This window comes from Neocloeon triangulifer, unplaced genomic scaffold (assembly GCF_031216515.1).
Source record: "Neocloeon triangulifer isolate White Clay Creek 2 clone unplaced genomic scaffold, ASM3121651v1 ptg000001l, whole genome shotgun sequence".
NCBI classification, from domain to species: Eukaryota; Metazoa; Arthropoda; class Insecta; order Ephemeroptera; family Baetidae; genus Neocloeon; species Neocloeon triangulifer.
The window spans coordinates 6,523,545-6,549,972 of record NW_026775544.1 but is presented as its reverse complement, the minus strand read 5'-3'; the positions used below and the strand labels follow the sequence as shown (position 1 = coordinate 6,549,972).

Here is a 26,428-nt window from a genome sequence, read left to right as displayed (position 1 = left end):
ATATGGATAATTCATTAAAAACTTTCTACATTGGCATTTTATTTCTACACTTTTATTAATATTCAAATGATTGAGAAGTAAACTGGTGAAGCTGACGGAATTGATGGACTGTGCAACCCGCGCGTCTCGTATGCACTGCCGGTTGCATAACTTTTTAAACGCTCCGTCGTCGCGCAGCTAGAAATTTCAATAAAGTACACAGAGAGAAGTCATTGATATCAACGGCAGCGGGAGTTGCATAAATAAATATCGCGGGCTGCTCTCTCGCTCACCAGGGCGAAGGAAATAAAAAACGTGGCGCTGTATCATGATTTATCTAAAGCGTATAATACATGGAAAAGAAGAAGCTGCTGGTGTGGAGATTTCTCGTGGGAGATGTGCTAGATATAAGTGTGGAGTCAGAGTGTGTGTGTGCGCGATATCACCCGGACTATATACGAGACTAACTCTTGCTTCTTGCACGTCAGCATACTTGCATATGGCGCCAACTCGGATCCATCTTTCTTGCTGCGAGAGCAGCGGGAGAGAGGGCAAGCATGCACTTGCAGCCAACGTCTTGCTTGCATTCGCCTGCCAGAGTCGATTGAAATCGCGAAACGGCGAACGCAAACACGACTGCTGAGCACGGCTGATTAGATTGTCACTGGGAATCGTGCGTCTTTCATTGCACTTTTCCTGATCTACCGCAAGTGTATTCATATCAACATACTCAACAAGAGTTTTCATCTTTATATTTACATTGTGGGATACAATATTCAATTATATTTAAGTCTAGATTATGAAAGTGAATTAATTATAACTTTTCAAATTGAAGCATTTGTGGAGCTTGCATAGTTTGTGAAGAATGTTTATAGTCTGTTCCACTTCAACATAATTATTCTTTCCTCTTAAATTAAAAGGCGGCTTGAAAAAAGTGAAAATACAAATTTAAAGTCTATCAATAAGTCTAAAGATTTTATAGGCTCAAATATTAGTAAAAATGCATGTATTTTTTTTAAAAAATTCAAAAGAAGTCATACTTTAATTAGTATATATAATATTTAAGTTGCTAAAGCATTGATTTCCAACGCAGAAAGGTATTTTAATTGAATATTTCGTTTTAGGTTCCAAAATAAGAAATGAGAGTGTACTTATTAAATTCAAGTTTGCAACAAAAGTTTTATTGTCAAACACAGTGTAAATTGAATTGCTGCAAATTAAAATAGGTATAAAACTCCATTTAAAAATCTTCATAATGATAATAGTGCAAAACTTAATTTGCTTGAGAGAATTCATTCAATTTTTCACAATCTTTTTCCTAAGATATTTTCGAATCGAGTGACAACAAGATAAGATAAAACTGTTATTGTAAAAACTCACTTTTGGGAAGAGGCAGCGAGAAATGAATTGTTATTTTGCCAAACATTCGCCTCTGTCATCATCAGGCGGCGCAAAAAGCGCTGTCCGTCCAACAACTCTTATAAATAATTTAGCGAAATTCATTGTGTGCAATAAAACCGCCCGAGTAATTTACAATCGGAGTTGTCACGCGCGTGCCTCTCCTTCTTACAAGTACAAATGCAAAAATGCTAATGAAAACTCGCTTGGCTATAGCAAGAAAGGAACAGCGAGGGCGAATAAAATTGCGGGCCATTTCCTTGCAAAACACGTTTCAACACAAATCTGTTACAACTTAATGCATTAAAGATGAAAAAGAAATTTCGCATTAATATCTGGCGAATAAAATTAGTTTTTGTCTCGACGGCAATTATTCTTGGGGCGGCGGCAAAAACCACAAATTCACTGTCACCAAGGCCGGTCTCCTCTCCTTTCCGCCCGGGCAAAACGACGACGACGACACAATCTTTTCATTAACCCCCCGACTCCTTAAAAAAGCAGAGAGCCAGCCACTTCTTTTCAATTTGACAAACAAACTCCTCAAGTAGTCTTTACCAGACTTTCCTCTCTCACTCTCCTCGAGTCGTACACATAAAAGGGAAACTGACATGCTAAGGACCGCCCTCGGAGATTTATGTGTTTATATGTACACGAGAGAAAGAGACAAAAATAATTTTCGCCTCTCGCCCCTTTTCTTTCTCTGCACTTTTTATTATATTCCTTCGACCGTGCCGTTGGAAAAGTTAAATAAAGTAATAATGAGCGAATAAAGAAAGGTGAACTTCTTATATATTCAGCCGGTGGGATAAAAAAAGTTGGTGTATAAAAATATATATGCCTCGCGAGATAATCATTTATACTTTGAACTCACGCAGAGGTAATTTACCCTGGAGTGAGAGAGAGAAAGAGAGAGAGAGAAATGTGTGCCGCCGCCAGTAAAAATAATAACGGACAATTCTCCGCGAGCGAAAACCAGCAAGTTGGCTCCTCCACTCGCCGATTGGCCCCGCGCTATCAAAAGCAGGCCACGGGATATAACAAAAGTTTATCTCGCCAGCTGCCGGTCGGCACTCGAGAAGTGCAAGGGAACGAAAGTAGTACCAGAAATTCCCCAAACTTGTGAAAGATTTTTTAATTTCCTGGGAAAAGCGAGCCTACGTTATTTAGAGTTATGAAAAACCGTTAACGGCCAAACTTTGGAAAGTGTTGTAGATATTTATTTTTTATACAACGCACACATTTTTATGATAGGGCAAAAATTAACTTTTTGGAGTAAGCCTTGGAACTTTTTAGTGGACCAAATTAAAGTTTTAGTCGATGCCGTTTCTTTTGTCACTTGTTTGTATCTTCACGACTTTCGGCTATTTTAGATTAAAGAAGGAAAACATATGTTCTTTGGTTTGGTTCAAAAAATGCCTTATAAACAAACATTTACAAATAACAATTTAAGAGTTAAGAATCTCGTATATTTAAGCAGAGAAAATTTTATCAACATTTTACAACTAGCAAATCAATTATCATTTTTATTAAATAATATAACCAAGTTGAAATCAGTCTTCCTACAATGTGGATTGAGTTCAAACATTCAGTAAAAATGTTCATCAAATACTCGATATATTACTATTTTTATATTTCCTATTTCGTAAAAACTAACACAAATGTTTATGAAAAAAAGAAAGAAAAAAAATACGAGGAATTTATCTGCTCTTAATTATAATCTTATCACCATGACGTGTGTAAAAGAATCACATTATTTTTAACACTTTTGACGCTACCAAGTTATTGGAATTCATATTATTATCAGGGTTTCTGAGCATGAGCATTTTCATCTGCTCAACCAGTTCTGCTCATGAGCATGCTCACTTTTTGGGTGCTCAACCTCGTCTGCTCATGAGCATGCTCACCTCAGAGGGTGCTCAATCGCATTTGCTCATGAGCATGCTCACTTTCAGGGTGCTCACTTGCATGTGCTCAATGCTCTGCTCAACGGACCTTTGCTCAAGGCTGCTCATGAGCAAATTTTGCTCAATCTTGCTCATGCTCAAGTTTATATGAGGAGACAATTTCTGTATTACTCTCCTTATAATCCAATTGCATAATAAATTAAAAGTGGCCCAAAATATCATAAAATTAAAACATAAAAATAATAAAAGAATTAATATGTGATGGTTCTCATTAGACTCTAATTATAATACTGAAGGTTATATTTAAATCCAAAATTAAAAAGAGAAAATTGAGATTTTAAATAGTCAAATGTATTTATAAGTAAAGTGGGGAAAGTTTTATTTTTATTTTTAGTCGCAACGTAATTAATTTTTAAATTGCGTTCTTAAAATACTTGGATTATTTGGGTCTTTGAAAAAGGAATGAATGCCAGGAGCACATGATAATAAAGGAGGCAGAGCGGAACTATGTAGTAGAGGACTAGAGGGGAAGCAGCGAGAGGGTGGCGGCGGCAGTCGGCGAGCGGCTGAAGGCCACTGAAGTTTTTGAAAGGGTACGGGGATAATGTATTGGAGACGATACATGAGCACCTTTACGCTGGATTTTCTTGGTCTCACTATGTATTTATGATTTCCTAATTCCTATTTATTGCAGGGAGAAAAATACATAGGAGCAGATGAGGGGATATTATTGAGCAAATAGTTCTGCTCATGAGCATGCTCACTTTTGGGGTGCTCAACTACGTTTGCTCATGAGCATGCTCACCTCAGAGGGTGCTCAACTTCATCTGCTCATGAGCATGCTCACTTTTGGGGTGCTCAACTTTGTCTGCTCATGAGCATGCTCACCTAGGAGGGTGCTCAATCGCATTTGCTCATGAGCATGCTCAACGAACCCTTGCTCAAGGCTGCTCATGAGCAAAATTTTGCTCAATCTTGCTCATGAGCAGCTCATGCTCAGATTCCCTGATTATTATTTGTAGTTCCCATTCAAGGCCTGTCCAATTTTGACACACTCAAGTTTCTGTGCGGCCCGAGGACGAAGCAGATTTGGCCAAGTTCAAAGGACAAATTAGTGGAGAGACTAGGCGAGCGGGGTGCTCTTGCTGGGAGCAGTTTAAAATTTTTATCAAAGGAAGCGCGGGCGGAGATCGATATTAAGCGGCGCAGGGGCTGGTGGTGGCGGCGGTATAGGGTGAATGTGTGTGGATGCGAGTCGCTCAGGAAAGGCCGAGAAAGAAGTCGTGCTCAAGTCGCGGCCGACTGGAAAAGAAGCGATTCGCCCCAAAAAGGAAGAAGAGGGAAAATGTGCCGCGGCCAAAATGTGTCGCCACAGAAATGGCTAATTTGGCACTAACTTGTTCTCCGCGGGGGTGGCAAAGAAAAAGAGGAAGCGAATGAGGGTCAAGGTTCATCAGATAGGCACCCGACAAAACACAGCAGCACGTCTCGCGCAATGAACAGAGAGAAAGGGGGTGGAAAATTATTATTATATTAATAGACGGCCAGGCTTTTAGCAATATTACAAGTTTATTCACGATCGTCCAGATCGATACGATATGGTTTATTGTTCAGTAAAAGTCTTAAAATAAATTCTGCCTTGACAGCCGAATTTTTAAAGTAGATACATTTTCCCAAGTTCTTCAATTTAAAATTATTTGCATTGAAAATATTAATTTTGTGAAAAAAACTTGATTTGACTTTGCAAATAATAAGTCCAAGTAATAAATAATTTACTCTACTATATTTATACTCAAAATTTAATAATTACATCAATCACTCATATTTGCAGTTCAATTGAACGCAAAATCAACTTCCTTTAATGCATCATCAAAATTTACTAAAGATAAATGACCTAAATACGCTATATTAATGGTTCTCCTGGGGAGGAATTTTTTATCTTCCGATGAGCTTTCAATCCACTTCAATCATATTCTTTCTGATAATTTTCCAGTCGTCCGATGTTCGCATTCAAATTTGTATAAAATATTTTTTCATGTGCACCAAATTGAATCAAAAGTCAAGGGCGCTCGAGAAGTGGAGCGAAAAATCACTTTCTTTTTTTCTATCTTTCATTATTAAAAGCGGCTCTTCCCTCGTTATAAATCATCGGGAAATTAAATAATGCTGCCGGCTGCGCGGCAATTAAAATGAGGAGCGCGCCAAGCGGAGTTTAATAAATTTCATTTTTCATGCAACATTTGTCAAATTTAATTGGAGAGGATGATCCTCGTGCTGGCTCAGCCACTCGCTCGCTAGCTCGGTGATGAAAATGTTTTGAATTGCTCTTGGCAGCATAATGCCACCACTCTTTGGCTCCGTGCACCCCGCCGGCCACATACACCAGTGTGCAAATGCAAACTGCCGCCGGATCCAAAGTAGGCATGCAATTCTCGTCGGTCCGCACAAGTCTGCTGGAACAATCGGCGGAATGCAATTTGGCTAAGCCGCGGGCGACTTTCCGCCACTCCACGCCAAATATACGAGACCACCGTATATTATGTTTTTACTTATCATTACTGAAATACATACAGTTGTAGAACATGTGACTATATTGTTGAAAATTTTTTACTTTTTTAGCTTCAATTTTATTTTAGCTGTTACTTTCCCAAGAAAACGTTGCTTTTTCCTTTTCTCAAGAAACAGGACAGGGATATTAATGATTATGAATTAAAACAGCCCTCCATTGTAAATAGCCCAAAAAATCTCATTCAAAAATTTTTGCATCAAATATTTGTAAAAAAAAAAAAAAAAAAAAAAAAAAATCATTTATAAAGAATTAAGTAGAAAAACAAGAAAACATTTTGTCCATTAAAATGTAATGTATTTTTTGAATATGATACTTTGTATGTACATTTATATTGTAGTTTAATCTATTCTACGTCAGGTACAGGCAAGTTTCCTAGTATTTTTATTTTATATTTCAATGTTAACAGATTCAGAGTTTTTACCCTTTAATGAGTTGTCCTTTATTTCTGCAAATCTCCCTGATAATGATTTGGTCTTGACCACAAACACGTTTCGGGGCATCAGAAAATTTGTACAACTTCCTCGGTGCAGGCAGAGCACTCGTGACCAAGAATAACGCAAATAAAACTTTGTTCAGAAATGAGTTATGCAAAAAGGCAAATAGAATTAATATAATTTTTGTTACCGTAAATCAGAAGATGCTTGAAACCACTCATCTTGGATGTGGAGTTCTTTTCACAATAAAGTAATTAAGAGCTTTCCTCGTACGCATCTGAGGCGAGGAGAGTGGGGGAAGTAATCGTCAACTTGACCTCAAAGATATATTGATGGCCTCAATTTCCATAATTATAAATTAGATAGGCTGGTGCTCATTTTGGTGTTTTGTTTTTTGTCACAACAGACAGTAGATTTTTTAAATTTATTTTTCATTTTATTCAGGGTATAGGACCATTTTTTTATGAATAAGAATGAAAGAAAGTATATAAGTATAGATAGTTGCAGTATTTTATAGTCAAGTTAGGAAAATGTCTCAAAAATATTTTCACAATGAAAGAAGAAAATATGATATTAAGATATTTAATCTCTTAAAAATTCATCATCTCACAATTAATTTTTCAGGGAATTATTAAAACATAGTCTTCCCACCAGTCTATTTTATTTGTATTTCATTAAAGTATAAAATAGACATTACAGAAAGTGTGCTTGTTAATTAGGTAAATTTTTTTATCTTTTTTAAGTAAAAAATCAAATTGTTTACTCTATTGTCAATATTTTAGATGCACTCCTGCAAACACCTCTGATATAGATTTTGTCCGGATCACACAAACGTCTAGGAGCAGTTGCAGTCTTCTGATTCTTCTCACTCTTCTGTGCACTCTGGTCACTCTGCACATTCACGATCAATAATAACCCAAAGATAGCTGTACACAAATAACTTATTAAAAACCCTCTGAATAATCAATTATTTTTACCAAAAATCAGACATTTGAAAGCAAACATCTTCGCTTTAAAGGAGTTCTCTCAATAGTGTTCTTGTGTTGTTCATTGGACTGCTATTTGAGGTTTTTAATCGCCAACTTAACCGCTCACAGTTTAAGGAAATGAATTAATAAAAATATGACCTCTGTGAATTTTTATTTTTATACCGAGTCTGATCATCATTTGAGAGCTGTTTTTCGATAAGCACTAGTTTATTTAATTTCTTTTTAAACTGCAAAAATTATTTTTATATTGCAAAAAGCTTATCGGTTAGTAATATAAACAAAAAATGGTTGTAACTCATTAGAATAAAAAGAGTTGCAGTGTGATGTTTTACTTAGCACTAGACCGTTTGGAAATAATAATTCAGAAAAATCATAATCATTAAAACTGATTGGAAATTATCATTGCTTATTTTATGTCTATCAGATATTTTTTTTCTTAATCAATCAATCAAATCAATTACATCGTAAAAAAAATTATAATGAAAAGGTTTAAGTTTATAATTATACTTATTGTTAGGGTAGGGGGGTAAAAATTAAGCATTAGTTGCAAGGGCTAAAGCATCAAAACGAAAAATTAATTTTGAATTCCAATTCTACAACTAATTAACTTACAATTAGTAAGCTTCCTCAATTTATTAAAAACAATTACGTATCCTACATTTATGCAATAAAAATATAAAATAAAAAAATAAATGTGGCAGACCACAATCTGTTCTCCGCGTCCAAATCACATACTGGTGTTGAAAAATATTTAATATTTAAGAAGATATTTAAAAATGTTATGAACAGTGCTATAGGTAACCATGCAGACTTGCTTCAGGGAAATATCATTATTAGTAATATTTTAAGTATTTTACAGCAATAAAGTTAAAGCTTTTTTTTATTAAAAAATCAGTGTTTCTCATGTGTCAGTGTTTATTGTTGTGTGTCTTTAGACAACTTTGGTTTTAAATAATATTTAAAAAAAATCCCCAAATGATTAAAAATAAATAAGATTATTTAATTTTTTCCAATTATTTTGTGGAATCCAGTTCCAGTTTTGAGTAATTATGTTATTTGTATTTTTCTTTAACTTTAGACAAAGAAATTTCTACTAGTTTCCACCGTCGAGTGAAACGAAAATATGCAATTTAAAATGCAGCCTGCATAATGGTAATGGCTGTTTGCGCGGGCAAACAAACAAACAAATGAAATTAGGTGTATAACAAGCGATAAAAATTTAAATTCAGCACGATGATGAATTCACGAGAGCTTGCATTTAACTTTATTACTAAAGCATTAGGCTGCTTTTTCAGTGGGAGGGCGGATGGACGGGCGGACGCTTCATTACTAAACCAGACTCGTTTTGCGAGCTGTTTGTTCTGATGTGGAGGCAAAAATTTGTTTAGAGAAACTCGGCTGAGGGATTTTTAATTAAATTTTCATCAGGCCAGTGACACAGAAACGTAATTAAAAGAGTGCTCTTGTAATTGAAACGCTGAAAAAAAAAAATAACACACACTAGCACTTTTCTGGACTAGTCGCGCAAAATTTTATTTTATGCGGGTAGAAAAAAGAAAACGTAAAAAAATGCTGGACGTGACCCAGCATTGCATTCCATTGCAATTCTAATTTCCATCGGTGTCTCTTTGTTCGCAGTGCATCTACGGCTGTTACGTCCATTCAGCGATCCTGCCAACTTTCCACCGGAGATGTTATTGGTTACTCCAGGTAAGCTCTCTACTTCTCTTGTTAAATATTATTACACGCTCCAAGAGCTTTTCGTCATTTTCCCTCTTGATTGGAAAACTTTTGCCAGATATTAAACTTAATGAACTCGTGGCGCCCCTTTTATTTTCAATCCAGATTTCAAGCCCTATTTTGCGTGCCGTATTTACAATTACCTGCAATCAAAAGCCCTTGAAAATATATTTATGTTTAAAAAATTGATATAAAATAAATTTCTGATTTTACAAATGTTCTTTTAAATTTAGTAAGAGATTAAAATTATTAAGGAAAGTGATAGACCAACCAAATTGAATTGATTTTAATTGAGGTAGTAAATTTATGAATTTGTAAAAAAATGACATTCAAATTTGCAATTTATATTAAACAATTAGTATTGCTTATATTGTTTGGTAGTGCCTCGGATCAAGAATACAAGTAGATTATTTTTAATCTTTAAATAATGCATTAATTTTATTTCAAATGAAATTAATTAATTAATTTTGCTGCAACTGCTAAAAAACGAGGTGATGGTCTGCATTTACCATAATATAAATATAAACCTTGACCGTTGACATATTTTTTTTTCTGAAGCGCGTATTTACAACTTGGAGAAGTGATATTGTAGATGGTCATGATTAAACCAAGAAAAGCTGTAAAAATGTTAATTGAAAAGCTAGAAAATTTTATTACCACACACACAATGAATTAGTCGCACTAATTACCGATTATGAGGACGATTTGATCATTAGGGACATTTTTGCTGGTGCAGTCAAGAAATGCAAAGAGCAAATGTTTATTATTTCGATCCTCATTCTAATTATATACAAAGGACGTGGCAATTGCAATGCTTAAAGGGGCAGAGTTCATATTGATATTCTGTGACTTCATATCTCTTGCATTTTTTATTTATTTTTTTTATTATTTTTTTTTTAATTTCCACATAATGCTCATCATGTCCAGCTGCTTTTTTAAATATGGATTTATGCAACAAGGAAATTTTCCGTTATTATTTTTTTCTTAGTTCATTAAAATAATAATGACAAAATAGGCATGTTATAAAAATTTTATTTCGTAAATTTAGGAAATTTTGCAATTAATTTTTTCAAATAAGAACTAACGCTGACACTTTTACATGATTAGTACCAATCAGCTATCAGCACTTGCGGAGAGGAGCATTGTTGATCTTTCGCAAAAGGTTTCTTTATATCTGGGAATCAACATTCATAATATTAAATCCCGGAGGAACTGAAAAGAGAAAAATATATTTAATTAATTTTAATTTTACAAACACTTCTAGGAACTACTTTTGCTCAATCTTTGCAGCATTATAGAAATATTTCATCTCCTCCTCCTTCTTATCTAAAGATAGAGGTCAGAGACATTATAAATATGGTGATTTTCAAGTTCAAACCAATTTAATCGGCCATATGCGCAGTTTCGTCATGCACAAAATATACACTAGATTTATTATTGAAAACTTCAATTCTCGGTTTATTAGACTAAATATTTACGTTTCTGATATTGAAGAACACATACATTATTTTGTCATATTGCAATATTAATAAGAATTAAATTGAACTATAATATCAGTAAATAATATTTATTGAAATTTAACCAAATAGATTAAAACAAATTTTTATTAACCATGGAAGAATTCTTTATTGCACCGCACAAGACTAAAGAATTTTTGATACACGTGTCAAATATGATATTTACTGTTAATATTACGCGTTGATGATACTTCCTTGGTCCCTGCAGACACCTCTGATTCTAACTTGGTTTTCACCACATTTACGGCCAGGAGCAGTTGCAGAATTAGACGAACCGGCTTCCTTTATAGCACTTGCGGCCATAAAAAATCCAAGGAAAACTGGTCAAAAAATTATTATTTAAATATGATTGACATTATAGGACATTATTGACATTAACAATCAAATTGTATTCTTACCAAAAATCATAAGATATTTGAAAGCATTCATCTTCACTTCAGCTTGCCAATCGCAGAAATGAGTAAAGTATTAAAATTATTTATATACGGTGCGATCACGTCATCATCATTCGAGAGGGGACAAAAGTGCTCATCAAATACTTATGACTGAAACGCATATTATGTTAGGCGTGATGGTTGTTGGAAGCTTTCAAAAATAAGTAGTGCCTCAACGTTCTAGACTTTATCCTTTGAATAATGCGTTATTCTTTATTGAAAAATATATTTGAACTGATATTTATCAATATTTTAAGAACTTCGATTAAACTTGAAATATTTTTTGTGGGTTAAATTTTCATAAAAAAAATTATTGCACAACATTTTCATCTGGTAACAAATTTATTTCTCTTATTCCACACTAGGAGGTCAGTTTTGCTTATATTTATATCTACAATCAGACTAAATTATTTCCAATTGATATTATTTTGGATATTTCGGAATGCTGAGGACCTTGCCGATGGGTATGCGTGACACTCCAGCAGAAGCGGTTGCAAGGAGCAACATCAGAATTGCTGCAAAAAGAATTATACGAAATAAAAATCTGAGCCTCTGTGACGTGCAGGCGATCTTACCTAAGTAGAGGAAAGACTTGACGAAAGCTGCCATCTTCACTTGTGGGGCTTGAGTGGTAGAATGAGCTCGGTCCGCTCTTGTTAAAGCATCAAAATCAATCGCGAGGGACTGGTGTCTTTAATAATAAAATTTGTCACATCGGTGACCTTAAATCCTTTTGTTGACCTTTCAAAATTTGCCGCTCAACAAATTTTAGTAATAGCGGCTGAATGACCCTGGGGCCTATTAATCAACACAAAGAATTTTTGGGTTATATAAGAATAGTTAACATAATATTTTTTCTATAAACGTTTAAGAAGTATTTCTATTGAATATACATAGATGAACACTATTCAACATTATATTATTTAAGCTATACTACTTACGGTTGTTTGAATTGTCAAACAATTAAAATTTTCTTTTTCTGCAAACGCCTCTGATTCGAATTTGGTAGGGGCCACATTTACGACCGGGAGCAGTGGCAGCGATTGCTAAATGAATTCCATGGCTACCCTTTTTTGCCTTTTGAGCTCTGGCCGTCTGAAGGATTAATCCTAGGAAAGCTACAAGCATATCCAAATATTTAAATATTACGCAAAATCAAATAATCTTACCGAAAAAGACGATATATCTGAGAAATATCATGTCTGGTCAGAACGAGCTCTTACAATAATTTAATCATTAGCACTTGGTCACGTGGCTATTTTATCACCAACTTGACCGCACAGGGGTCATTGATCGTGACGCACAAAAGTTAATTTAGAGTCGCTGAAAAAGAATGCTCTAGATTTCCAAACAGATTAATTATTTGGCAAACTTTTTACAACAAATTGATCATATGTACACAATTTAAAATTATTTCCACTATAATTAATTAAATCTTAAAACGCATTTTTATATTTAAAATTTATACAAGAGCAAAAAGCAGTGAATTTTTCACTATCTAAGGTGTGATTCTTGGAAATCTACGACTACTGCCGACCTTGCGACGGAAGATGACCACAATCCTTCCGGCATGAGCAGTGGCGAACAACAGCATCATAAGCACTGAAACACAAATAATTTATTTTTTATAAACTTACATTTGACGTGATAGTGCGTCTTACCGAAGTAAAGCAGAGACTTGTTCGAAACTGACATCCTCACTTGCGGGGTATGAATGATATAATGAAAGGCAACTGACCGGTCCTAAATGATACAACTTGTCGACCTTAATTTATTGCTTTGACCTCACTTACAGCAAGTTAAAAATTTGCAGCACTCGAAAAAAATTTTAGTTAATGATTGAGATGGAAATCTTTTTGACTCTAATGCGCCACACAAAGGAAATTTGAATAGAGCCCAACGGCAGACATTAAATTATGTTAATAGTCTATTCAAATATCATTAATGATCATTAATATTTATTTATTTGTTTACGATTCTAAAATAACAACAATAAATTTAAAAAAATCATGATTTAGGATGGATCAATATTATAAAACTTAACTTTCTCGCATCATGAAATATTCAGAGGAAATTACTCTCCGCGTAATCTTGTCTTGATGCACTTTAAAGCAGAGCAATTTGGTGCGACTTTTCGCAAGACTTTGCCTTTGTCGTCTCTGACGCAATTAAGCATTTTCAGCTAAATCACTGCTAGACTTGTGTGTGTATTATCGCGCAAGTCTCGGCACCGAAAATCGAGTTTCGCGTGTGTTTCTATTTCACTCTCTTGCACAAAGGGAATTATAGGGAGATGAGCTTAAATTACGTGGTGTAACATCATTGTATAGTATCATTAGCACGGCACAAAGGCGAGCAAGAGAGCGCCAGCCTGCCTGCTCGTCGGGCCCCAACTTTCATCATAATAAAAGAGAGAGAGAGAGGGCGACAAGGATAAAACTTTGTCCTCCGCCTCTGCTCTCTCTCCCGCTCCTGCAGTTTTATCAGAACTTGGTCCCGGCGAGAGGTGCAACTCTGCTCGAACCAGAGGGTTAAAGGGCGCTCACCACTGGGTGCCGCTTCTTCATTATTCCACCCCTTAACAGACACAGATTTTGCATGTCAGAGGTCATCAATCGACAAGTTTGTGTCGATTAAGTAGTAAAATAGTTATAAAATTAATGATAGTTAAAACAGAAATTAATACATACAATTTAAGATTAATAATATTAGTTAAATAAAAGTTTAATTGCAGTTTAAATTAATGTTAAATTTGTATTATAAGGTATTTTATAGCTTTAAAAATTTATTTACATTATTAAAATGGTAGGATATTTTAATTTTATTAATTTTTAAATTAATAATACATTATAATGTAACATAATTTAATTTTGATAATCACTTCTGATGTTGAAAATTAGTTATAAAATTTAATCAACTACACATTATGTATTCAAAAAGAATTTAAAAACGCTACCATAGCAAACAAGGATATTTGTCTCTTTTAGTGTTCATGTTGCTGATTCTTTATCCAAATAACGATCACATCCCATCATTTCTTAAGAACATAAACAATACTAACAATTTATAGAAAGTAAAATTACAAATGAAGGTAACACAGATAATTAAACAGAATAAAAGCAAAATGTCACGCTCGGATAAAAAAAAAAAAAATGATTTTTTTAAATATCTTGCATTTTGAAAAGCTGATTGTTTTTACTCGATGCCAAATGGAGTTTGAGCGAAAACACAAACTTGTCCTCTACGAAAACTTCACTCACCTTTTAAAAACTTAATTATGCTCCGTGGCAGTAAAAACACGACAGCGAAAGAAGCAATAGCAGTAAAAGGAAGTAACGACGCCGCCGCTTTTACAACTTTAAATGGGTCAAGTCACGATGCACATCACAAGATTATGTTGTAGTGCTTTTCTCTGTGTGTGCCATTCCGTTGCTACTGCACTCATTACAGGGCAGCCGGGTGTATTCATAATAAGCTCCGTGTGCAATTCATTCGGGATTTCTCCCAGGATAAAAGCACGGCCACCTTTGGAGTAACGATAATTTGCACAGGAATAAGCTGCAAATGAAACTTGTTTTTTCAATCTTCACAGAGGCTGAGAAGCAATTTATTATTCCAATTAAAATCAGATTTTCATTATTTGAGAACCAATGCAGCTTAAGCTTCTGGATTTATTTTAAATAAACAAAAAGAACTACATTGAATGCTTTATAATATCTGCGATCAAGTGATGAAGCCGCAAATTTTTTTTATTGATTGCTCAGTCTTAAAAACCAACTGCAACTAATTGAAAAGGAATATTATTGTGAAATTCAGAGTCTAAGCGACAAAAATGCACATAACTAGCAAATCTCTAAAATCTAATTTATTTTTCAAAATTTCAACTTATTTTTAAATATCAATTTTTCTCTCTGCTGTATTTATGTTATTAAAAAATAATTCCTATTTAAATATCAAAAAAAGCAAACGGCTACACAGTATGCCAAACAACTATTTTAAGTGATATTTGCTCATTTCACGAAAAAGACACCCTCCCTTGCAACTCCGTAATCAGGCTATTAATTAAAGAATATAATTATTTGACGGAAATAAATTTCCTCACGGTGCCCCGTTTCCTTGGATTACACGAGCAGACGACTTGCGTGTTTTAATGATTTAAAACACGGGCCGTTGTTATTGTTTGCTTAGAGAAGACACCAGCATGCAACGCCCGAAAATGAGAGTGAATATATTAATATTTTTGTTACGTGATTTTGGGCGGCGAAGATTACCTCCTAATTGGACCATAAATATTTCAAGTGGTGACAAATTTATCGCCCCCCAATGTGGAGATTGCGAAAATAATGTTGTCTAAGAGAGGAAAGCAAGTGGAGGCGTCTGGAATTTTTAATCACATTAAGTGCAAGCGCGCGCAAACTTTCAGCACTTCTTCTCAAGCGTCTAATTACGCAACAATTTCCAAAACTAGTGCAAAAGCGAGACTTCTCGTGATTTGACGGCAAAACGGTGCGTTTTCCTGCCTCGGTTAATTTTCCGCTGAAAGAGAAAAAGTTGCATTTTTCCACCGGCCGCCACGTGGAAATTTATTAGTTAAGTTTTGAAATTTAATTAACAATGGTTTTCAACTGCGTGCTGTGTATGGTGGCGGTGCAAAGTAGTGCTTTCTCGGCCTCTAACTAACTGAACTTGATGAGCAGAAACTTTGTTAGCAGCGACGTTAAAAAGCATCATGGTGCTGCTCTACCAAATTCCCACCAGAAAACGGTCTCTTTCGCTCCCTCGTGTTATCCAACCAGCCCACCCGTTCTCTCTATTTGCAAAATGAATGCGTTCAGAGAGAAAGTGCGAGGGAGGAAGAATGGCTCTGTGTTCGCCGACCGCGCGCAAAATTGCATAAACTATACCAACTCAAAGTTAAAATGATGGTTCAGAACTTATTTCACATTTGACCAATTCAGTTTGCATTTTGATAGCAGGCAAAATTTGGATAAGTTGATAAAAAAAAACTCATCAATTTATCAAATTCTCGATTAGGAATTTACTAGACATTTTACAGTATTTTACATTTTTCATTTATCAATTATATGTAATAGTTTTTATGCACTTATCTGCATATCTATTCACTTTGGTCAACCATCTAGTTAATGTAAGCTTAATTATATATTAATATACTAAGATTTTGTTGAAAATAGCCTTAAAATTATTCAATTTGCTTCAATTTTTTAAAAATAAATTTGTTAAATTTTCAGCATTTTACCTCGGTAGTCCTAAATTCAAGATTTTTATTAAAAAATCAATAGAAAAACTTTAATTTCTAAAAAGCTCCAAATTTTGTACAATTCATTGATTAAACAAGTGATGAATCATCATCTTCAACAAGTGATTTTAAATTTAACCGACAGAAAATGTTTGCTATCGAAATTCACATTGAAGGATTGCAAGGCGACTATGTTGATAGGATAAATACAACAGCGTTTTTTTTTCTTAGTTCGGGAAAAATCAATTTACGAGGGAATATTATATAATAATACTATTGGTAAATTACATGGTGCCAATAGACGTACATATTTTAATTAATTATTAACTACACACTTTTAAATTCCTTTACAAAGCAATATATTAAATAAAAATTCATGATAATTAATATAATAATTTGATTTTTTGTTTCTTAGCTTCATCACAATTTTCACTTCAAGCTTATCAAAAAAATTCACAAAAAAGATTAAAATAAAATCATTTTTTGTTTCATAAATCAAATACGATACTAAATTACAGAATAAATAAATTAAAATATTTTCAAAATTAAAAAAAGTCGCTTTTTACTGTACAATAATATTTTTTAAATGAAAGCAACTTTTCAATTTGTTTCAGAATCCGGACATAGTGCTGGTGCACTATTTGAACGTGCCGTACCCAGACGACAACAAGCTAGTGATCTCGCCGAGCCTGGCCCTGTGGGGTGACAAGAAAGAATGGACCAAAGAAGAGCTCGTGTCGCAATTGCGACCCATGTGTGAGTGCGCCCACTCGCGTCATGCTCCCTATCGGCTGGCTGGAAACGTTGTCAAGGGTGAAATAATTTGAACGTGTGACTTGGCATGAAGCATGCTCTCTCTCTTCTCCCTCCACACTGGCCCACCATTAAAGCAAGCGAGCGAGCGAGCACCGCACTTTGTTTTCCCGCTGCCCTCGTTTGATTCAATCGTCCTCTCACCCGCCAGCATTTGCCAAAAGACCTAATTCGCTTTTAATGCAAAGCACGGACACTCATATTTGCATACAATCGTCGCGTTTCACACCGTGTGCCAGCGAAAGAATAGAACGGAAAAACAAAACACTAGTCGTCGAATGAGCTGGAATTTCTTCCATTTACAAAAGGATCACGAGAAAACAGAATTCCCTAGATAAGAGTTTTTTTTTTAATTAAACTGTGTTATTTCCACAATAATTAAATAGCTGAGAATTGATTATGCCAACTGTAGCAAAGAATGAAGCAGCATGGGAAAAAGTTTCATATATGACTGAATCAGCTCTAAGAAAATTTGAGGTCAAGCTAGATATTGATCTTTTTTTGCCTAGTCATTTGGAGTGATGTGATGAAGTTTTCACAAATTTTCAACAAATTTAACTATGCAGACTCTCAGAATCTGATTCTGGAAAAAAAATATCAGAATATAAATTGGCTCAATTCTATTTTGATTTTAATTTTTTTTATTTCATTTAAATTTTTCATTCCTCACAGCCAATACATTCAATTTATATCTTGTCACATTGGAAAGTAACTCTATTAAAAAGAGTCATCATCAATATTTATCGAAGCGTTTTCTTGTATCAGAAGCTTCTTTTTTATGTATGTATTCTATTATAAATGCAGTTGAAACTTCTTTCTATTAACATTTCTATTAGCCCATTTTACGTTTTCTCTCAAATTTTAATCACTTCAAATTCATTAAACATGCGATGTTTTTTAATTGGTGTGACAGTTGGTGAAATTGAATCTTGAATTGGAATTTAGTCTGGAGGTCGCTGAGATAAGAGCTGCATGAATTAGGCATAAAATAGGTAATATCTTAATTGAACGGGTCCGAATTTACATCTCAATTAAACGGTGTGTTTTATTTAATTATTGCCGCGAGTCACGCTGCTGCTTCGGAACAACTTTCGTGCGCGAGAGGGAAAATTTAACTGCTGGGGCCGTATCTCGTCCCACTTCCGAAGTAAAATATTCCTTCCGGCAGGGCTAGAAAGCCAACACACTCGTGGTACATTGCTTTTGTTAGCTAATGAAAAAGATATAAATGCAAATAATAAAATGTTTTTTTCATATCGAAAACATACTGAGAATGCATTTTATGTCGCTGTAAAGATTTTAATTGCGTGGGGAATTTTATCGCGGCATTTGCATGATTCGGACTAATAAAATCTAAGCCTCTCTTGTACGTCTGTTCCGGCGCGCTTTTGTATGGCCCTCCATGCCATACTTTTTCGCATCCATTTTTATTGTTATTGAAAATGACAGAGTTCCATTTGCCCCTCTCGAATGTGGTGCTTTTTGAAGGGTGAGCTGGTTTTTAATGACCCTTTCTGCTCTCTCGCGCTGCTGCTGATTGATCTCAATTAACCGACGCTTTTGACAAATGCTGGTGCTGGCGAACACATTTTTGCATGATTAATGATAAAAGTACGGTAGGAACAAAAATCCACAATACTAAGCAAACGGTTTAAGTTTACACAGTCAAAAATCAAAATTAGCACAACCTTAATCAGATGAAATAATTTTATTACTTCTATTTACGTATATTCTTAATTAATAATTTGGAAAAAAATATTTAAGGTGAATATTTCATTTTAAATTATTTAAATCAAAAGACATTAAATGCAATTCAAATTTATCCAATAATGCAAATTTTGCATTATTGGATACAATTTGAATTTTTTTGACACCCAATTGATTTATGTTATCACCAATCGGCCCTCGATCAAGCATATTTCTTAAAAAATTTTTATTGTTGTCATCCCCCGTTCACCTCAGAATCAGAATTATTTTTATTCTTGGTGAGAAATTCCTTTTCAGTCGGCGGATGCACCCAAGGTGAAGCGACTGACTGGTCAAAAAAGTATTCTTTCTCCCTTTGTCGTTTGATTGTTTGATGGCGAATTCTTTTTGTTTCTTTCTCCCTCCTTTGCCTTTTCCCTCTCACTCTTTGATCTCTTTTCATATTGGAAAATTTTCGCACAAAATTCTAATCCACGCCCTTTGATGTTTCCTGATAAAAAGCTGTGAATGGTTGGTGTGTTTCATTTCATCTCTCCGGTTGGTTATTATACTTGCATTCATTCCACAAAAAGAGCCGCTCTCGCCTCCCTTCCTTCAGACTTGCAAATTTTGATAAGCAAACTTTGCTCTACCCCGTTTCATGTATTTTAATAGCAGCAAAATTGGCTCGAGTCGCAAAGGGAGGCACAAGAACTATATTGCAACTAGAACCATATCTCACTAACAACTGGTGAAAAATCTTTACTTGCTCAATTCGCTTAAATTAATTCAAATTTAATTTTGACGATATATCTTTGAGAATTATATAATTCTAGTTAATATCAAACAAGAGAAAAAAAACAATTTTTTATTACATTTTGCTCTAATTCTTTTATAGATATTATTTCAATCAAACTATTTTTATTTTCTTCTTTTGAATTTTAGAGAATCTAAAATATTACTTCTTAAACTCATTGTTTTAAAATAAAACTATTTTCCTGTGACTTTAAAACTAATATTTGATTCTAACAATTCACCTTTTTCGATACAAGATGCTTTTTCATAGATAAATTCATTATATAACAAAAAAAAAATGTATTAGATATTAAAAGAACCAGCCTGGAGATATTCACGAGGCACAACTGTTTTGGCCTTTGATGTCTTTTTATAAACGTGCTTCCCCTATCGGATATGTGTGTGCTTCAAAGACATGGAAAAGTCACACGATATTATATGGAAAATAAAAATAAAAGTTTCCGGCTTCTCTTTCTCTGTGTGTGCTATATTATACGCCATCTCAATATATAAATCAAAACGCTTGCTGTTTTTTTCCCTCTTCTGCTCGTTTGATATTGGTGTGTATTTTCTGACTGGTTGACTGTTGATATTCGCTCTGTTTGCTCAGCGATTGTGTGTACACACACATTACTTTCACCCACCCACCCACTCACCCGCTATTCCTACGTACTGATGATATCCGCAAAACTTTTGCTCGCCATTCCAAATTTCCGCTCGCATGCTTTTCGAAAGCGTAATCACCTGCGATTTTTGCATGATGTGCCGACCCGCTTTATTAACAACTCGTCGGGCAAAAACACGCGCAGGTTTATGAAGGCTGCAATAGCCGCAGATAAATACAAGGCTTAAATTTGCTTTACAGATATCACAACTTTCCTTTTTTTACCTGGGAAAAGCAGCTTTTACATTTTTATTCAAAAAATTTTAATCTAAAGAAATAGATTATAATATATCTCTGTTATAATACAAAATAATATGAATTCTTATCATCAATTTTTAACACAAAATGTTATGAATAAATTCAAACTTTTTTGTGTGATAATATTACTTACCAATTTTTGCTGAAATTTTTCACTGTTTAATATTTACGGGCAATTTTATCAAGAATGCACAGGGAAAGGAAATATTTTAGCAGACAAATCATATTTGTTGGTTATGCAACCTGCAGGGCCATGAATTAAGAAGTATTGATTGGAATATATTTGAGTGATTTCCACTGTGTTCAAATTGCCAAGTAAAGTTTAAATTTTATTACAATGGAATATTTTGCTAGAAATGTTATTAAATCTAAAAAGTTTCTCGCTGGACATCTCTGTTTACTTTAATATTCAAAGTTGCTATTCTTGTTATATCACATTAATTAATCAGATTGTAAATACGTAACACAGGAACCTGTTACCTTTCAAAACTTACAACTTTTTGATGCTTTCCCTTTGCAAGTAAATAAGTTGCTGCTGAATTTCCTGGGGGAAAGATTGATAGGGTGAATCTATTGCGAGTCGGGCCGCTGGTCCGGCGGTGCAGAAAAGCACTGCCATTTGTTTCGTAGTTAGTTAGCAGAAAGACAAAATTTACGACGTAGATTAGCGCGGCAGATGGTGGAGACAGCGCGCAAGACTGACTAACCTCTCGTTTGCTCTTCAGTTTTCAGCGAAGACGAGCCCGACCTCAACAACGAGCTGGAGATTACGGTGAGTGCAAATTTCCATTTAATTATTGCAACTCTCTCTCCTCCAGCTTAAATTTGAATGTACATATATTCTTCTTTAAAAGAGAGGGACAGAGTAGGCCCTCTTCTTATCGGCGAGATCACGGCCAGGTCATGAAACCCTTGTGCATAAATGGAGTGCAATTAGAATGTACTCTGTAAAACATTAGCAGTAGTCACGAACCGCGTGTAAATGCAATGCACTCTCTCCCATAATTTATTGAAGGCCAGCTCACTGCCCCGCCGCGTCATTTCCACCCAGCATAGAGTCGTAAAGTGACACAACGCGTTTCGTGAAAACGACGGCTCAAGATTACTTTTTAATGAGAGCTGGCTGGCCTAGCTGCACTTGATTTTATACTGCTTGGACGTTTTAAACAAATGATTAGAATACGTAAATTTTTCATACACTCCCAACCCCTGGACCTTTAAAGTCGGCAGTTAATTGCTTGGCCTCATCAGATTAAAGTAGCAGTTTAATTATTAAAAAACTTAATGGACACAAACTCTATTAGTGTGATTGAAAGGTCAAAAAATATGATTTTTAAATTGAAACATTATTAAATTACAGACACGCCCTGTTTTTTTTTTTTATTTTTTTTTATTTTGTATCCCTGAATTTGAGAGATGTAATTCCTTTTTTTAAATTACGTTTGAATCATGATCAACAAAATTTGTTTTGTAGTAGAAGTTCACGATCGAGGGTTGATTCATGGTGGATTGAATTTAAATTCGGCTTTTCCTCTATGGGTTTTTGTGAGTTTTTTATTGTTTAAGAAAAACAATATCCTGCTCTACATGTTTCGGCTGCGGGCTGCAGCCATAATTCATGAGCTGTGAAAAACATTTTGACAAAAATTAGTACAAAATTAAATATTTTTTCAAAAATTATTTTTCTTTCAAATTGACAAATTTTTCTTGAAAAATTATTTAAATTTACATTTCTTCATAAACAATAATTTTTAACAAAAATTTGACATATACTTCAAAATATTTTTCAAAAACCAAATAAGTTTTATAATAATTTTGGTCAGAATATTTAAGCGTGTGTTTTGAGCGTACCTTTCTCGGCGGTGGTCGAGAGAAGACTAAATTATTTTTCGGTTGGTTTTTCGGGTAAATCGAGGAAAAGCCGAATTTAAATTCAATCCACCAACAAAATTTGTATCTCTTGACTGAACAATTTAAGTTCACATAATTGCAATTTACAATATAGTCATAAAAGTGTGGCAATTATTTATAAATCATAAATTATTCAAATATTTTTACTTGAATATTAATGAGACGATGGACAGCAAAATATTTTGTATGGAATATTTTTTCAATCTACTTCAATATGTACATCTTTAATTAATTTAGTTCCATTTTGATGAATAACTCTAAATATGAAAATGAATCAAATTAATCATGATTTCTTGAAAAAAAATCAGACGGCGGAGACGGTGGAGGCGATCGTGACGCAGCTGATGGAGAAGCAGCGTCAGGCGCGACAAGCGGCGCTCAGCAAGCAACTGGAGTGCGGTTGTCCGGACTCGACGTGCGCCGACGGCAAGGCCTGTTCACACCCCATGCGACGCATTTCGGCGGCCAAGAGCGAACATCACTCGGCCGCCTCGTCGCCGGCCCCCGGCTCAAATTCGTCCGTTTCACAGGCCTCCAACGCCTCCGGGGGCAGCAGCGGCGGGTCTAACTCCGGAGGCGGCAGGCAGCAGCAAAACCAGCAGGTGCTCAACATGGCTGCACTCAATGACAACAACAACCAGGTCAGTCAAACGAAATGATTTTAATTAAAAAATGAATTTCATAAATTTCTATGTAAGAATTTCTTTTAAAAAACGTGAAATATAGTATAAAATTATATACTAAATATTTAAAATAAAAAAAAATAAAATTGAATATATTACTGAAAAACCAAATACTATTTTTTTTATTACCATTCATTAATTATGCTGAAACCCGCAGCCAAAAAAGAATATTACTTTCAAAATTAAGGAAAAAACATCTGGAAAAATAAGTTTTATCAATCCGAACTACACGAATCAATATCATTATTAGAATTCATTCATAAAATCTTTAACAATATTTAAAAAAAGTCTTCACTGCAATTTAGGTAATAAAATATTATTTTCCAGTAGTGAAAAAAAACAATCAATATAAATCAAATTTTAAAAGTGAACTCTTGTACACAAAGAATCCAGATTGATATTTAAAAAAAAAAAAATTTATAAATAAACGCAAATATATTTGGTTAAGTTTGCTATGAAAAAATAATGATTCTTATACCTAAGGGTTTAACATATTGATTTCCTGTGCAAGATTTGATACGGAGCAAACATATTGAAAGTTTCCAATCAACAGGTGTCTTCAACGACTGGTTCGGGGAGCATGATCTTGGCCACGTCGTCGCACAGTCTGCAGAGCATGTCGAGCAACACGCGCGCCATCGACACGATCAGCACGGCCGGCGGCCAAAACAACTCGGGGACGGCCAACAACAGCGCGTCGCTGGTGCTAAGCCTGAGCCAGATCCAGGGTGGTGGTGGCCTCCTCATCCTCAACAGCTCCTCTTCGGGCTCCACGGCGGCGTCGCAGGGCGGCCAACTGGCGCCCGTCTCGGTCGCCTCCTTTGTCTGCAACCAGAACAACAGCCTGGTGCGCAGCAACACCATGAAGCAGGAGCAGGGCACCAAGGGCCTGGTAAGCTAGACTTTTTTATTAAAAAAAATATGATAATAACAATAATTAAAATGAATTTGGTGTTTAAAAAGAACAATTATTGTTAAACAAAGAAAAAAAATTTAATTTTAATTTAATTTTTTAATCATGATTCATGATCTTAAAAGTGAATGTTTGTATTTTTGACAAATAGTTACAGTGAAATCAAATTTTACTTAGTTAATACTGCAGAAATTATATTTATGCGCACATTTCTATTTTTAAATTCAACAAAAATGTGTTTCATTTAACGATTCTACTAATATTTAGAGAGAAATTTTTTTTTCTAACCAAGTATTATGCTATTCTTTCCTATTAAGGGTAGAAATTTTATTGTATAAAATTAATTAAAAAGAATTTACTTGGATTACATGAAATGTTTAGGTTTTGAAGCAAGAGGCGATGGAAACGTCGTGCTGCCACGAGCTAGACAATCTGAAGATGGACGTGACGAATGGCAACGTTTCGTTCGAGTCGTCGTCATCCATGTCACCATCCACGTACCCCGAACTGTCCAAGTCGGTGACGCCAAAGCCGATGGACACGAGCAGCAACAGCACGTCGACCAGCTCATCGGCCGACCACCACAACTACCACACAAAAATCGACGGCAGCATGAGCGACGCGACAGGGGTGCACGGTTTCTTCAACGAAACCTTGGACTTGTCGCAGGAGGACATCCAGAAGACCTTGTCCGCCAACATGCCGCCCTCTTGTTCCAACGATCATATAGCTGCGGTTGTGGGAAAAGTACGTTTATTTTTTATTCAATATTATTCATTTTTTCATGTATTTTTAACACCTTCACATTACATTGCAGGCACCGCCAGTGGTGGAGCCAGTGCACCACGCTAATGTGTTGACGGACTCTGTGGTGGAGTTGAACCCGATGGACTTCATCGACAGCGACGACGTGTCGCCGCACTGCGATGATGACGTGTTTGTCAACCTGGACGCGTTCGACATGCTGGGCGACTTCCCGGAGCTGGAGAGCCTTGACTCGGGCGGCATGGTGCACCACCACATGGCCGCCCAGCACCACGCGGTCCTCGCCGGCGGCCACGGCCACTCCATGGGCCCGGCCTCGGTGCACGTGTCCGAACCCAGCCCCGTCGACCCCGCCACACCTGGCCCCGCCGACAAGAGCAGCCAGTCTTCGCCCCGCATGGACTACAGAGAGGGCACTGCCAATATTACAGACTACTCGCCGGAATGGGCCTATCCTGAGGTAACCGAAGCACTCTAATTTTCTATTATCCGCGCAAAAAAGTTTGAACGGATTAAACTTTAATTTGAAATTCTTCATTTAATTTTCTGCAGAAAATTTAATTGTTCTTTGTTAATGTTCTAGACAATCGATTGCAACTTTAGAATTATTAAATTAATTCATACTTTTTATTTGGTATAAAGAAACTAGAAATCAAATTAATTAGAAACGTTTAAATAATTTTACTTACTTATTTGATGTTCGCTTGTCTGGAGGGGATGATTAATGTGAACTTAATTCCAATTATTTTATATTTTGGCTAAAAAATTTAATTTAATTGAGGTTAAATTTTGTTTATGGACAAATTAAACGTATGCACTTTTGTTTTATTTTATTTTTCATAAATAAAACTCCTGGGAAATTTATTTTCTAGTTAAAATGAAATTCCACGTTCTTAGACACTATATAAAAAAAATTGAAGAACATGAATCAATTTTTTTTTTCTTCAATTTCTCCTTTCAATTTAACTCTTTTTTTCACTTCAACAATTTTTATCTACCCTTTTTAGGGAGGTGTCAAGGTTCTGGTGACTGGACCGTGGTATTCAACCACCTCGCCATATACTGTTCTCTTTGATACGGTGGCTGTGCCCACCACGCTAGTACAAAGCGGAGTACTTAGATGCTATTGTCCAGGTATAGAGATTGGAAATATTTCTCCGCAATTCATTTCTAACTAATTTAAAAAAATTAAATTTCAGCTCACGAAGTTGGATTAGTCACTTTACAAGTTGCATGTGAGGGTTTTGTGATCTCTAATTCTGTGATATTTGAGTACAAAAAACCTGCGCGAGGGGAGCGTTTACAGACAACCCATGAACCCCAGCAGGTGCATGAGCGAGGTGGTGCCTCTGATAATCTGCTCAAGTTCACCCTTATGCAGCGCTTAGAGGCTATGGACGGACGGTTGCACATTAAACAGGAACCAGACTCGGGCAATGAAATGGTAACTAAATTTTTTGAAAGTCGATCATCAAATGACGTAAAATATTATAAAACAAAATAATTAATTAAAAAAAATATAATGGAACTTTTATATTTTATAGCTCCTAAGTTTTACTGTTATTAAAATTAAGTTGGATTTGCACAATTAATTTCAGATATAAACAGAACTTTTAGGAGTCAACAAATTATTATAGAAACTGATGTAATGTTTTTTACACACAAAGAGATAATGGTTTTATTATATTAAATAAATAACAAGCAATATTCAATTAAATT

The 26,428-nt window shown here is 35.1% G+C and overlaps 1 protein-coding gene and 2 long non-coding RNA genes across 22 annotated transcripts in view; 1 reads left to right on the top strand and 2 right to left on the bottom strand.

Moving 5' to 3' along the window:
- The window catches only part of LOC132205125 (calmodulin-binding transcription activator 1), a 242,176-nt gene that overhangs the window by 205,503 nt on the left and 10,245 nt on the right, over positions 1–26,428 (top strand). For 15 of the 17 annotated variants that reach the window (XR_009442678.1, XR_009442675.1, XM_059634025.1 and 12 more), the window contains 9 exons: positions 8,912–8,983; positions 16,836–17,034; positions 21,163–21,209; positions 22,657–22,989; positions 23,585–23,923; positions 24,326–24,691; positions 24,762–25,169; positions 25,717–25,843; positions 25,909–26,153. Coding sequence is in view for 15 of the 17 variants with exons in the window: in XM_059634025.1 (XP_059490008.1) it covers positions 8,912–8,983; positions 16,836–17,034; positions 21,163–21,209; positions 22,657–22,989; positions 23,585–23,923; positions 24,326–24,691; positions 24,762–25,169; positions 25,717–25,843; positions 25,909–26,153 (2,136 nt within the window). In the remaining 2 variants the exon portion in view is untranslated. The remainder of the gene's footprint in view (positions 1–8,911; positions 8,984–16,835; positions 17,035–21,162; positions 21,210–22,656; positions 22,990–23,584; positions 23,924–24,325; positions 24,692–24,761; positions 25,170–25,716; positions 25,844–25,908; positions 26,154–26,428) is intronic. The other 2 variants (XM_059634048.1, XM_059634135.1) reach the window with 1 other exon arrangement.
- On the bottom strand, positions 1,268–6,718 carry LOC132198775 (uncharacterized). The gene is made up of 3 exons (XR_009442030.1): positions 6,475–6,718; positions 6,272–6,416; positions 1,268–6,222 (listed from the first exon to the last, which is right to left on the bottom strand). It is a non-coding gene; the product is annotated as an uncharacterized LOC132198775 (long non-coding RNA).
- LOC132205434 (uncharacterized) lies at positions 10,028–12,922 on the bottom strand. 4 transcript variants are annotated; one of them, XR_009442703.1, is made up of 9 exons: positions 12,626–12,912; positions 12,502–12,566; positions 12,134–12,287; positions 11,906–12,082; positions 11,540–11,762; positions 10,929–11,479; positions 10,697–10,850; positions 10,285–10,339; positions 10,028–10,225 (listed from the first exon to the last, which is right to left on the bottom strand). It is a non-coding gene; the product is annotated as an uncharacterized LOC132205434 (long non-coding RNA). The 4 variants fall into 4 exon arrangements; XR_009442702.1 differs by having other exon boundaries at positions 12,134–12,566; positions 12,626–12,921; XR_009442705.1 differs by lacking the exon at positions 12,134–12,287 and having other exon boundaries at positions 11,906–12,073; positions 12,626–12,640.